Below are 15,329 nucleotides of genomic sequence, written 5' to 3' on the forward strand. Positions count from 1 at the left end.
GCCAGAAAGCCTTTAACCCTTTCTGAGCAAGCAGTACAAGGCAGATGGTTGCTGTGGTGTGACGGGTTGGAGACTTCCCTGAGCCTTTTAGTCCCAGGCGACCTCAAGGGCTACACGGCCATCCTGTGATCCCCTGCAAAAGAGATTTTCATACATTTTTTCCAATACAGTGCTCCACCAGAGAACTGGACTTGACATTTTTAAATGGGCATTAAACTCACACTTTTTCAGGATTGCTTCTTCCTAGCTAGAAGCGTGGCTTGATGCAGTTTGTTAGTATGGTGAGACGAAGTTGAACGTGCAACTCCTCACCTGCCAAGGACAGGGAGATCCCCCAGCAGAGGACATACAGGAGATTCGCTGCTGCAAACGGAGCATGCAGGACAGGACTATGATGACCACTGACAAGCAATTCAGGGTCTTTTCTCACAGCAAAAAGTTGCTTTGTGTGCTCATCAGGTAAGTGCTCCAGAACAGCACCCAGCTCACAGCTGAAGGCTTATCAAGCAGTTTTGACCCACAGCGTTTCTTAGCCACTCAAATCGTCAGAAGTCCTCCAAAAGTTAATCAAAAACAGTAACAGTAGTTAGTCGTTCTGTTACTCAATTAAAAAGAACAGACCCGCCAGGAACAGCTCTTTTATACAGCAATGTCTGCAAATAATCTTAATTGACTACTCTTAATTGACTTTATTGATTACTCTTACCAATGCAACTTCAAATGAGCCCTTTGGACAGACCAAGTCCTTCTCACTAGCACTACTAAAGTCTTCCTGGTTCTCTGTGCAGCTGAAACACACAAAAGCTCCAGTCGAAGACAGGAGATGGTGCCCATCCAGGAAAACTTGCAGATTAAACACATCAACTACTTCAGAAGCAATTTTATCACGTGCGTACGTGGCAAAAAATAGCTGCTTACTGATATAGTTGAGCTCTGGCTGACAATTTCATTCAGCCTTTGAATGGCAAGGGCAGTTCCGTGGGCAGAAAGCTCAGCTGGAGACCACCGCAGCTTTGTTTCTTTATTTCATGTCTAACTCAGAGGGTTTCCGCAGATAACTGCTGTTGAGAAACATATTGATTTGCTTTCTCAGAACCTTAAAGATGCTCAAGGAATTGCAACTGGGGTTTTCCCCCAAAGGATGTGTCTGCACAATAACACTAGTGATGTATTACTTCTCTCCTGTGGGCTACAGAATGTCAATTAAGATTCACATGACGTATTTGGTAACAATACCATGGTATCCAAATGGATTAGCGTTGAAGGGCCTTCTCAAGTGCATGCACAGCATTCCAAAATTCACCCTGTGCTAAGCTATGACTGTTGTCAAACTAAAACCAAGTCATCATTTTTTTGGGGGGAAGAGGTTCTGCTGCTACATATACTCTATGTTGACAGGCTTGTCTTTTATTTCAATGAACCAGATCCCTACAAAATCCAAACCAATGCAATTTGCATCACAATACTAGCTAAAAAAGACAAAGATTCTTCCTGGGGATTTACCTCGGTACGTTTCTGCTCCTCTCCCCACTCACTTGTTGCGAAGCCCGATGTAGATGCAGGAGGAGGAGCTGCCAGAGCTCACCGAGGCTGGGAACTCGGCTTCCCCTCCTGTTCTCACCTCCCAATTTGTGGCAAAAATTGAATTACACCGGCAGGGAAATTTCAGCTTCAGAAGGCTTCCCATTTACAAACATGCATTAAGTACCCACTGCTTCAGTGATAATTCCTGCCCATTGGCATGCACAACAGGCACAGTGTAGATGCAGGATACGTGCGTGGGGGCTGCTCTGCAGCCCTGGTGCAGGCAGGGTCAATGGGAGCTTCCCTGCAGCAAGCACCAGCGCAACTGGGCACCACAATAAGAACCGCGTTGTTACAGGCTAAATAAGCAGGCACTGCTGCTTGATCCTGTGGGTTACGAGGTAATTAGCTTCTGAAGAACCAAAATCAATGGATGTTTTGCAGAATCACACCAAATAAGCAGAAGCTTGGCACACAGACAGGGGAAACAGTCCCATTGCTACACAGTCGTGTTTGTTAATTCCTAGTGTAATTCCACCAACTTCAATAGCTTTACAGCAGGAGGAAAAACCACACACGCAAACAAACAACATAGCCTAGGGTTACTAGTAAACCCTATCAAATTACCCTGCAATTCGAAAGCTAAAATGAAATACTGTTCTTCCTGCTTCATCACCTTCACCTGAAAGCCCTCCTTGCTCCCAGGAGTATGCACACTGCCACCTCGGCACCATTCACAGAACCCCACTGCTACTTAACTCCTGCAGTTTCCCTGGAAATCAGGTCACTTGACAATTCCCCGTCCTTGTAAATCCCAAACTGTCCCCACATTTCCAGGAAGCCAAGCCTAAAATCAGGTAAATATTTTAAAGAGTTTTCTTCTGAAATCTTGGTCTTTTACACAGATCCTTGCAGGAAGCCTTCCCAGTTCCCTCTGCTCAACATCCACCCCACCCTCCCATCTCTCAGTACACCACTAAGTTGCTTTCCTTAAATGCCTCTGGAAACAGAGCCCCATTGCCCCTGAGCAGTAAGTACCTTCTATTGTTTCTTCATTTTTTTTCAGGTTCAAATTTGAGTTCCACAAAATAAACCTTGCTTCCTGACAGTTCTGCTCCTTCCAGTGCAGGCAATGGAAGAAGCCGTGTTTACTTCCAAGTGCTGAACCTGAGCCCAAAGCAGGACTTAAACTAAATAGTAATTTACCACAGAGAGGATTAGAATAATTCTAAACACTTACGTATAACTAAAAAAACATGGTAACCATAAAATATATATATATTCTTCAGACTACATCTGTTCCCGTTGAGAGTCTCCTAGCCTGGACTAATATTTTTAAAATATACTCCAGAAAAACAAACCTTAACTCAGAGACCTACCAAAGCAGCGCTGTAACTTGCACACACACAGCAAGGCAAAGGCTAGTCAAAAGGAAAAGAAACATGCTTTCTTTTCACCAGCAGCATACACTCAAATAATAGACACCAAATCTAACAGAAATAAAAAGAAGAGCGAAGCAACAACGTGAATCATGCTTGCTGAAAACCCAAACAGGTCTGTTGAGGACTTGGGGAGAAAAGGCTGTAGCTACCCCCTCTGTGTAAGCCCCCCAGGGGAGGGGATGAAATGCACAGGAGATAAATTCTGACTGTGGAGAAGAACAACTGTCTGAGGGAGACTCCTTTCTTCCAGAGTCTGGTCTTAAAGGTAGAAGTCTCGTAATCTGGAAAGCCAATATGCTTATGGACTCGCAGCTGGATGACACAGCCAAGTGCACTAATGGACACAGTCATTATAAGATGGGTTCGAGTGCTGCTCAGGTGTAACAAAAAAAAGAGCCTGCCTGAGGGAAGGATGGAGCAGTTGCCCATCCAGCGATACACATGGGAGGAGAAGCAGAGGGCAAGTCTGCCATTTGACAATGAAGCCACGTTTACCATCGCCTCTGAATTTACCATCTCCTCTGGCTGGGGCTCAGTGGTTCCTGGCTTCCCTGGCAGCTGGCCTCTTATTTTGCTATCCACTAGCACTTGCAGAAGGAATGCGGCTCAGAAGAACACTTATTTTGCGTAAACTATTAACAAACTGCATACAGAAAACATCATAGGAGAAGGAACAGAAAGCAAAAAACGACGTGTATTCCAAATAAAGCTTAGGCTCAGAAATAAATCTCTCTTTCCATGCAATTATACGGGTAAATGAGCTACTGAATAAACGAAATAGCTGTTGTAAGTCTGTTCTTACAATATAATTTTCCCAGAAACAGTACATTACTTTCAGTATTTATCATAATCTGTTATCTGCAGAAAAATGTGCAAACTAAATAAATGGATGAAAATGCCCTTACCTAACGATATTTACCAAATGGCATTGTTCCCTCTGCTGTTTGCAGCAAACTCACTCACGGAAACTAAGGACAGGTTTGCCTTATTAATAGAGCTCTCTGCCTGTGTATTTTAAATACCTTGAAGCACAGAACCATCTGTGTGTATTCTACTAATGAGCTGCTACTTAGACTGAAGAAGGCCAGCCAGCTAACATCGATTATTCAGATGGAGACTGCCTAATTTTTAAGCAATTAACGAGCCCCTCTCACTTTAGAAGCTTTCCTGGTTAATTCTCCAGATATGTTATAGGAGATCCTATTCTAAAGAGAATTTCTTCGGGAATAAAAATAAAGGGGAAGACACAATCCAGTCCAATTCCAACCCCCCTGAATGGGACACGAGCACAGGATCACCCTGCTGCCTCCCAGGGCAGCCCACATGGGGAACGGTGGCCACCAGAGGAGCATCCTACAAAGGAAGTCGCTCAGCCCACTCCATCGCTCTAGGCTGTTTGGGACACTAAGATACCTTTAGGAATGCCTCAAAGGATGGACTGTGACAGCCATAAGACCTGTGAGGGTTTTACTCCCTCTTGTCTCCCAGTTGTTTGGAAAAGTCTGACAGCGAGCACCGCCAAAGGCTGCATGGCTCTGCTGGTGGGGATGGTTGTCTACAGGTGCTGCGTGCTCAGGAACCACTCTTCAGGAGATGAAGAACTGCTCCCATCTCCTCCCTTATCCAATGGATGTGATTTTAAAGGGCTAGCCCTAAGGGGCTAGTAGATCATGCAGAAATAGAATTCCCTCTTCTGATGCTAGAAAATATTTCTTAATAATCTAAACAAAGTTTAAGGAGATCAGAATTACCTTTTAGAGCTCCCTGTTGGAAAGGGCTGTAGTAAAGCAGAGAGCGAGTATTAAATTATCTCAGTAATTACATTGATAATGCACAGCTTTCATGTGCACAATAAAGCCATTAAAAGAGATCCCATTTTTACAACTATATTACACATTATGATCTGGAAAAGGGCAACCCCATGTGCAGGAAAGGATGTGCTTGTCTTGCACAAACCTGAAAAACATGCCAGCTCCGATCACAGCAAGGAAACTATTACAGAGGAGAGCTTTTACCCAGCAGACACACCGGCAAGCCCCACTGCTGTCTCATGAAAAGTCTAAGCTGCTGTATTAACATCAGGGTTTGCAAATATTAATTCAGTTCTACCTTCTATACCAGACAAAGTCCATTAACTCTCAAATAATGAAATCTGTGAAACTACTTTGCATACAACTTCCACAACTGATTTTATATGCATTTGTACAGCGGGATGAAAGGACCAAAGAACAAACACAAACATCTGGTTAGACTGTACACAGATGGAGGTGTCCTTGGACGGAGCTGTTTTAAGCCATTCGCACAGCTGATGACAGAATCCCAGCCCTGGGACTGCTAACAAACGAAAGGCAGACGCTGGGTAAGCAGAGTGGCTCAAACACAGGGGACTGGCAGCGTTGCTGCATCAGTTTATGGCCAGCAAAGGTTCTTAGGGTTGGAAGAGCAAGTAGGTACACAGGTGGTTTATGAGCTAGCTACACTAGAGACCCGATGCATCTCTGAGGCTCCCAGTCCCTCAGGTATTCGATGGGCCATTTTACAGCCTCAGGTGGGTTTTGCTCCACAGGGACTGGGAGGACAGCTCAGAGTCGAGACACCCAAGAGACCTGTAATGTTCAGAGGAAAAAGTGATTTGCCTAAAACTAGTGCACAAAGCCAGGAATAGCAGGGCCTGCCTCCTCCTCTGTTTCTAGCAGACATGTTACCATCTTCCATGAAAAAATAACAGAAATTGCACTTGTTTGCAATTGCACTCCAGCACATTTATCCAAGGACCTCAAACCACAGTCAACACACGCTTCCTTAGCTTCAAAACTTCTCTAGGAGATAGTACTGGTTTCATCAGCCTTACCTAAGGCATTAGTGACATGGCAGAATGGGGAAGCATCATGCTATTCCCCACTTCACCCTCAGTGTGCTGGGCAACCTGAGTGTTGCTTCATCTCCATCATTGATTTGTTATCATCTGTAAAACTGGGCTAACTAGGATTCAAACATTAGACGCACTAGTATCACAGTAGCAGACCTTTACCTAAAGCACCAAGGAGTCCCATGAGACCTTAAAAAAAAATGCCAAGGTACCAAAGCACTATTAGAACACCGAAAGAGCAAAAATAATAAATAGCCATCATGGTAAGGCTGTGTGGTAGAGGCTCTGAAACATCTGAGTATCAGACACCTTTTTAAAGGAATAGTGCCCCCTGAAAGACTAAACAACTGCACCTCTCTTCAACTTAAGATGCTGTCCTCACACACAAAAAAAATTAAGTGAGAAGGAAGCGACGGCAGAGGCTGGCGTGGGGCAACTCATGGCACGGGTTGCCATGTCTTGGAAAAGCAAAGTCCTCAGGTTAGAAGCTTAACTTTCATCTGAGTCTGTCTTCAGTGGCGAAGCACTGAGAACACAACTCAATCTACCACATTTTCGTATCGGTACGTATTATGAGTACTAATCATGCTCCTTGTAAGAAAGGATCGATTGGATTTGAAAGGGTTAGAGATTAATAAAGTGAGGAAACACAGTGTAGAGGTGACACTGCAGCTCAGATCAATTTTGCTTTCAGCTCATAGATGGCAATAATTTCTACTTTAGCAAGTAGTAACAGTACCACAACAGTCTCACGCGGGTCTGTATCCTAACACTTCCTCATACATGCACTGTACTAGAAAAAATTCCTTCCTGCTTCACAGATCTACAACTCACAACACAACTCTGCACTTCCTGAGATGGGATACCTCTGATGTTTCCCTTCCTATTCATAAAAACAAGTCCTCCTAAGTTAAATGCTGAAAACTAACCAAGAATGCACCACCTCATTTCTCCGTTCTACTGCTGTTTCCCATAATGATCCCAGTGCCTCCTACCTCACAGTTTTACTGCTTGTTGCTTTCACAGCAAGAACAGAACAAACAAAAGGGAGGCTACGGGTAAAACACGCCACGGGGACTAGGAATTAAAAACTAAAGCACACTTCAAGCAACAAGCCAGGTTCTGAAAGTTACGCAGAAAAAGTTCTTTAAATTCAGTGGAGGGAGAGATGAGAGCATAGTGTTCGTACTCAGTTAAACCCAAGGAGCCCTGAATATGTTCCTACAGCAGTTTCTAAAGCCTGCCTTACACACATACCCAAGTTACACAAACCCAAGCACACAGAGAACGGCACTCGCTCAGGAGCTGACCCCAAATTCAGTTGTAACACCACAGCCAGCCTACAGCCCACACAGGTCTGCACACTCCTCAGCGACCTCCGAGCCTAGCAGGCTACGAGGCTTTATAGAGCAAGGTGTAAAAGTAATAATAAATAAATATGTTTCTAAAAAGCCCACCTAACCCTGTATTTTCAAGTCCAAGTGTATTGGAGGCTGCTCCCACCACATAACACACCACACCGATCCGCAGGACGACACCCCACCTCCTCTGTGCGAGGTAAATCCAAGGGGGGGCTGCTCTGTGGAGCACCAGGAGCCTCAGCAGGACCAGGGAGGGTGCCGAGCGTGAAGACGGCGTTCTGGGTAAGTTTGCAGCTGTATTATTAATGCTTTCACTTGAGCATTACATAAGATAGAGCTTCCAAAAATATTCCCACGAATAAGAGGAAAACCAAAACATGCCAGACAACCTTCCCTGTCCCTCAGGACCGTTTCAGAAGACAAGAACCTAGGACCCACACCCACAAAATGAGAGAGCCAGAAATACTGACATGAAGAAGATCTCTCTTCAAATTTCTATTTAGGACCTTAAAGAAAACAAAGCAAAGACATCTTGATGCAACATTATTTTTCATTTAAAATGGACTCAAAAAAGCATTATCCAATTAAAGGCACGGAGTCGGAAGATATTTCAGTCACGAAGGAAATGCCTACTAGAGGCTCAGTCATTATTAATAATGTCTTCCATGCTGCAGCCAGATGCTGAACAGCCATCCCAACAGCTGACACGATGTCCATTGCAGAAGTGGAAGAGTACAGATGTATAGATTTTTAACTTAGGAAATGACATTTCTTTCATGCCTTTCTTATTTCTCCCTATCCCTGAAGATCCTACCTTTGTGATTTACTGCAGTCTGAACCAATTTAATTGTGTTCATTTATTTTATTCAGATACAGCCGTGGCTTCTCTTTTGGGAAAGCAGTCTAGCTTTAATATTTAAATATCAGCTCAATATTTTAATTGTTTTAATTATACATGAGCTCATTTTAAATGAGTGTAATAGCTAAAAATCTGAGTGTTTAAATAAGCTCAGTATTTAAACCCTGTCAGGTTGAGGTCACTAAAAAAAAAGTCACCAAACCTCTAGCAGATTATTTCCTTTCTTGTTCTTCTCTACGCATCTCCCTTCCTCTCCAGCAGTAAGGAGAACATCTCACTGCTCCCACCGGCACCAGAGAGGACTGTCTAGCTACAGCATCGCTGTCTGCCTCGAGGGGAGAAATCAAAGGCCAAGACTCCCGTACCAAGATGCACACACTGCCCATGCTTTCCAGCAGCCCCCAGAGATGTGACTGAGCACAGGAGCCCAGCTCTCCTCCCGTCCCACTGCTCCAAAACCTACAGATGGAGAGCAGCCCGGAACCGGTGAGCAGACACGACTGCATGCAAGAGGGACCCTACACACTCCTGCATCAATGACAGCACAGAACAACGTCCACCTTGTTGAGTTTTTGTTTCCTGGGGCTGCAAATAACCTACAGTCTCCTGAGAAAAGTAAGGGTCAGCGTACGCCAGTTTATGTTGCCACGCTCCCGTTTTCTCTGTCTTTGCATTATTTGCAGGAACGGAAAGTTGAAAACCTCTTCTGCGTTGCTCATATCTCAGAAAATGGGAAGGTTCAAAGCCATGCATTCTACATGATGGGCAGAAGTCAGCTGTTCAGGCAGATGCAATTGCTACAGAAAGCAAAAGGCAACTGTGAGCGAGCATCATGCTCACTCCGGGGGCCCATTCCAGCAGGAGAAATGGACTTTTGAGAGCTGGGTTCCTCCAGAATATCCCATTCCAGGCACAAATCCTTCAGTCTCCTCTGAAGTACAAGCACCTCCACTTCCTTGTACGCTGCAGCTTTCATGACCACAACAATCAGGCAGCAATCGAGGAAACAAAGCTGAGCTTCACAGAAAGGAGCAGAGGGAATCCCTGGGCTAGAGCCGGCACAGCCAGAAGGAACGTGGAGGTCTCCTGACATATCTGCAGCAGACCACAGTTAGTTGCTCCAAGGTATTTAGAAGGCAGGAAATACCAAGCCAATAGGTTTAAAATGAATACATTGAAGCACATGATTACATTAAAATGAATGCATTGAAGTCCCAAGCACTGTCATTTAAGAATTTAATTCAACGACCAGTTTAAGACAAATTGCCCGTGCCCATACCAGCAGGGCATGATGCTAAGGCAAGCCCTCTGTCTCCCAAGCCACTGGTGACAAAACTGGACGCAGCTGGGGCATCTCGGGGCAGGGGGGCTCAGAGACACATGACTGCCATTTGGGTGGCCCCAAGACAAAGAGAAGAAGAGCAGAACCCCAGAGAGCATCCATCTGGTGCAACACGGAGAAGACACAAGACTGGTTTTGTAGCTTGGAAGACCTATCAATGCCAGGCTTGAGCCAAGGAAGCCCTGGTGACCTGCACAAGACCACCCCGGCTCTGCAGCCAGCAGCCCTACAGAGAGCTCTGGGATGCCACGCTCCGCTGCACAAGGCAGGCCTGCCCGCCGGAGCCCAAGTGTGCTGGGATGGGGTATTGCAGCTCGGCAAATAAATACAGCAGGTATAAAGGGCATCAATTAGTCACTAATGGAATTATGTCTATAAGTCAATCTCTAATCTGAAAAATCTTGTGCTTAAAAAGTGCACTGATGTTTAATTGGCTTTATATTCTCTCTGACAATTATCAAAGCACTGCATACAAAAGGCTTGGGAGAATAAGTCATTTAATCAGATTAAAAGGAAATCCCCTACCAGCTGGGAGCCTAACAGCCCAGTGTATCTGTATAACCTCCACCTACAAAACTTTTCCAGGGTATCACTAAGGTTGCAGTCCCAGCATTAGCTGGTTGCTCAGTTTCACCTCTCAAAGCAGGCAAACAGGATGACCTGCAGCTTTCAGAAGAGCTTTTTCATATTAAGAAATGCTTGTGAAACTCAAGTCAACACTCCATTCACACAGATGCTTGAGGCAAACTCTTCTGTTTCCACCACAAACAGCAATCATTACTCTGTAGACATGACAGATTTCTTCTGGAGCATCTGGAAGTTGCTGCCTGTAAAGAAGAATCTGACTAGCATAATTAAATTAGCTCAACCATTTTAATTATTTTGGCACAGCATCTCAGCTGAGAAGAAGCCAAGTTTCTATGTTATTTTTGCAGCATTGCAAGGTTCTCTAAAACCTATCCATAGCCCTCACGTGCATTCCTGTTTGTCCTCTCCAAATGGAAATACGAACACCTGAATTCATAACAAAGCACAAGCAAAGACACACAAGACAAATTTATTTCAGTTCTGCTTGGTTTGTTTTTTCCCTCCTTCCATGAGAATCATTTCTTCAGGAAGCTTTAATTGTACGCCTGCAACTAGAACACCATTTCATCACCTTCTTTTTGACATCTCAGACACTCCTCTCCTGGACAGCTCTTTAACACCTCGTGCCTGTTGCCCAGCCCCTGTGCACTGTCTGCATTTGCTATCTGGAGATCTCATCTTCAGCTTTCTCCCCTTGCATTTCCATCCCTTGGCTTCAAAGGTACATTTTCCCACCATCCTCTGAAGATGCCAAGTCCTCTTCAACTCTGCTCTCCTGAGATTCTCCCTACCTTTAAGCAAGGTATAATCCATTATGTGATATTACACACACACAGGTCAACCTCACAATTGCTCTTGTACTCAACACTAATCACAATTTTTGCCACTCATGCTACAATTCTACATACTCCTTGGAAACATGCCAGTCTATGTAGGTCAGCCAAGACCCAGATACCCCAGTTTTGCTGGTTTCTTGCCCTAGTAGTCAAAACCTGCTTTTATCACCGCTGTCAGCACTTTCCATGCACTGCTACACACAGCTCTACGTAAACGTCTACACAATTTCCCTTCCCCTTTCAAGAATGCTTACCAGCTTCGACATCCCCATACAGGCAGCACGACACAGACTGACAGCGTCCAGGAGAGCACAGCTGCAGAGCTCCTGTCCACAGGGAATCATCTGGGCACACCGTCCACTCCTGCTCTCAGCTACAGCGAAACCAGCCTTGCTGCTATCAGACATCCTGCCATGCAAACCGCAGTGCAACTGCCCACAAAGTTACTTTCCCCTTCCCATGCTCTTTTACCAAGACATCAGTTAAAAAAAGCCCCTGAACCACAGCACCAGGGTGCCACAGCTACTGTCACCCCACTGAGCAATAAGGTCTCATCACTTCCTTTCCTGGCTTTCCTTTCCCATCCCAGTCTTTTACTTACACCACACAGAGTTAAAATTCAGCAGCACCTGTCCCATCACAACCTAGCATTCAGAGAGGACCCAAGCAATCAAGTGGCAGTACTTCATATCTAAAGGCCCTTTCAGAAAGGGAGTCAAATTACCAATTTTGCTCCAAGCTCTGAAATTACAGAAACAGAAAATGCATTTCACACACAATGTGCTGGAAGAAGAAAAAGAGAAAAAAAAATCAATAGTTTGTTCAACACAGCAACCTGAAAATCAGCACACGAGAATGAATATTGAAAGGTGAAAGCCAACTACACGATCATGTACTTGCAAAGAAACTATAATTTCACTTTATGTGCAGTTTTCCCCTTCATCTTATGCTCAACATATACCGGCTCAATTAAATGGGAAGAAAACAGAACAAACTATTCACTACAGGGGGTTATATTTAGCAATAAGCAGTCTAACATATTAAAGCATTTTTCCTACCAGTGCTCAACCTGAATTGATACTGTCAACAGCTGCCAATAACAGAAGGCATTCTGCAGAGTCAGTCAAAGAAAGGAGCTAAAAAAAAATACAATATACTAAAATATAATTAAAGGTAAACTATCAGCTGAATGATGCTGATAACCATAGGCATTTTCCTTCTACAGAGGTGTACTTCTGATAAAGGAAATGCAAAGGCCTTTCCTTGCAGCCAGGTGGTATTGCCTGGCATCAGTGAATCAAGGCTGCTAAATTATACAGATTATGGATCTCACAGGGGTTCCCATCCAGGCCAGGAATAGCAGTTTTGAAAAATAGGAATGCCACTGCCTTTAACAGACTTTAGATCAAGATCCATGCTGTAGCCAAGACCTGATCTCCATAACTGCTCTCCAGGGCAAAGAGGGCTCACAATAACCACAAGAAAAGGCTGTGGACTAGTTTGATTTAGCAACATCCATTTACACATTTAGCCCAGCAAAAAGAATTCAGCCTAGGATCTGGTGATTCCCAGACAAACATTTCCTGGCCTGGGATGGGGGAACCAGTTCTTTATTATGGACAGACCAATATCTATTTTTTCTACATTCTCAAAAAAAAAAAAAAAAAAAAAAGGCAGAAATTAAACTTTAAATTGGCCACAGCAAATAAGTCAGTGATTTTTCTGTATGTACCTGAATTGCTGGAAGTGTTTGCTGAAGGACAGTAAGGTCAAAGGCCGCACACTTGTATGTGCAGCACACAATTAGTGGGGAGACAATGAAGCTAACACAGAAGTTTAAAAGTACTTCTACCCTATACTACCTCCCTATATGAAGATGTAAAATGCCAAAGGGAATTATTTCAGAATTGCAGGACCGTATCAGTTATCTGTCCACATACACAAGGCTCTAGCAGACAGACAACACCAGGCAAGGCCAGAGCTAACCCAGCTGTCTGCTCACCATCCTGTATATTTCAAATGTACAGAAAAACCACCCAGACCTAGAAGTCATCAGGAACCACATCCACAGCTAAGAAAATGTGTTAGCATGAGCACAAGATTGGATGTTAACACAGTGTCAAATTCATCACTACTTTGGCGGGCTTTCAATCAGATCAACTTTCCCACCCCCTTATATTTCCTTTAAGAAAACATAAGGACATTTTGAAATAGCTTAAGTGACATCAACAGAACATTATAGTGATAAAATTCATCCTGTAACATCTGGTAAGCAGACACTGTTTTGTTTGTTTTTCAGGAGAGAGCAAGTACATATGCAAGACAAAAAGCAGCCATTTAAATGCTTGATTGCATGAGCACTAAGTCCAGATTCAAAAGTAAAAAGATTTTTTCTGTGACTTACCAGAATTTCTCTTTGACACAAGCTTCAAATTCATGCTGACTACAGTACAGATCACAAGAACCAAGAGAACAAGAGGCTTCATCTTTCACTTTCTTTGGCAGCTGAAATGCAAACATAGTACAAGTCTGAATCACAGCTCTTCACCACAACAAAGCAGCAGCTACAGTTAAAGCTTCTCAAAGAACCATTGCAGGGCAATGGCTGAGTCTAGTGACTTCTGGGTTTATTTTTATACAGAGGTAGGAAAACATAATGGTTCAAACTAACTGTCTATGAATAATTTATCTCTATCACACAAAAGTTGTTTTTTTTTGTGTTGTTTTTTTTTTTTAAGTGACACTTTGAAAATATTATTTTGCTAAACTTATCTGAAACCACATGGGTTTAATGTGGCAGTTTTTTATATGTTATCAAGGAGGAGACCCCAGTGCTCATAACTACTTTTAATACAAACAAGCCACATGCTTTAACAAAACTTTACATTGTGTGGGAAAATATCAGAGTAGGTTATTCATGCAATTTCTCTTAGAAACCTTATTTTCCCCACTAGTGAGCTTGTGAAAGCTCCTACAATGAAGTAGTGCAATTGCAGATATTTCTCCTAAGAAATGAGGTAAAGGCAGCTGAATGAAATTCAGAAGTCAATGAATGCAGGCCTTGGCATTCCTATTAAACTTATTAAACTAAAATTATTCTCTCCTGGCAATTTTACTGTCTTTGTAACACATACATTTTTTAGAAAAGTAGTTTAATATCACAGAGTTTTATATAATTACTGTTGCTAATTTTGTTTTCATTTACAAGTACAAGGTCATTCAAGAAAACACAGCAACAGGAAGAGCAAACAGAGGCTCCGTACGTGTACTTAAAAACAGGCATAATGAATCTGAACTCAGCAAAGCCCATCCTCCTCCTTCTCTGAATGGAAAAGAGAGATGCTTAATTACAAGCTAGAGTCCTCAATTATATGCTTAGCTTGAAGTCACAGGCCTTTAAGTGGCTTGATGTACTTAGACCCCAGGAATCCATCTCCGTGTCGGATACAGACAGGGATCAGGACCCTTATTCTTAGATACAGAGCAGTTATCTAAACCAGTATGGAATTACTACTTGCATCAAAATAATCAGCAAACATTTTACAGTTTAAGTGGAAAAGCACTAAACCACCTGCATGAGCAGGGAAAACAAAGGCCAACAGAGCAGAGGCAAACTTTAAAGGGGGTATCGCATCCTCCCAGCCCAGTCCGTGGCACCTGCAGTGCTGGGACCAGCCCAGACCCCGGCAGCTCCAAACATTTGCTCAGCATGGTAAGGCTGCGAGAGCGCCATATCCTGCAGTGCTCTGAAAATTATTCAGTCTAATTTGAGCTTATTGCATCAAGTATTCTTCCCTTGTAATTTTACTACCAGCCCACTGTTGTATGAAGGCACTGTAAGGAACCATGTATAATCTCTTACACGATGGCAATTACCCCCCCCCCCCCGCCGCATTTCATGTTCCCCGGGGCACTTTATGCCTTTTGACTCCCCCAGGTAACGACGCTGAAGAACCAAAGGAGTACGCGAGGAATAGCACGCGCTGAAGGCTGGCTGACAGTGGTTAATGGGAGAATTAGTATTCGCTCTTCCCTAACCTCTCCTTGGAGTATCAAAATCCTGAAACAAGCAAGGCCATCTTGACAAGAGGCCCAAAAAAAGTAATTGAACTAAATCTTTTGACAGATAATTGTAATGATGACGGCATGCTAGACTGATTTTCAAGTGTAGCTTTGCAAATTGCTTTCTCCACTTGCCTCCCTCCAGTTATTCCAGCTGAGGTATGTAACTCCTAGCTCTTTGTTCATGGGGATCCCTTCATCTCCACCCCAAATGAGCTATGCTGCATTAAATACACTTACAAATTCAAAGCAAGTTCTGCCATACATTCATGCTAGGGATAGGGGAAAATTCTTGGCTCTGTCAGCATCAGCAGGAGCTTTGCTTTCTGAAGACCCGGCCTCCCCAAGGCAGCCGCTGCCTGTACCTGCACCAGCAAAACTCAAAATACAGCAGGAGAAGGTCAAGAAACTGCTCCACCATTTCATTATTTGCAGACCTGAGCTCC

General features: G+C 43.7%; 1 protein-coding gene across 10 annotated transcripts in view; it reads right to left on the reverse strand.

Annotated features, from left to right (window-relative positions):
* IL1RAPL2 (interleukin 1 receptor accessory protein like 2) overlaps nucleotides 1-15,329 on the reverse strand; it is a 344,696-nt gene that overhangs the window by 311,295 nt on the left and 18,072 nt on the right. For all 10 annotated transcript variants that reach the window (XM_035325341.1, XM_035325346.1, XM_035325345.1 and 7 more), the window contains one exon: nucleotides 13,226-13,326. In XM_035325341.1, the coding sequence (XP_035181232.1) occupies nucleotides 13,226-13,307 (82 nt within the window). In that variant the 5' untranslated portion in view covers nucleotides 13,308-13,326. The remainder of the gene's footprint in view (nucleotides 1-13,225; nucleotides 13,327-15,329) is intronic.

The sequence above is a fragment of the Oxyura jamaicensis genome, chromosome 4 (genome assembly GCF_011077185.1).
Source record: "Oxyura jamaicensis isolate SHBP4307 breed ruddy duck chromosome 4, BPBGC_Ojam_1.0, whole genome shotgun sequence".
Taxonomy (NCBI): domain Eukaryota; kingdom Metazoa; phylum Chordata; class Aves; order Anseriformes; family Anatidae; genus Oxyura; species Oxyura jamaicensis.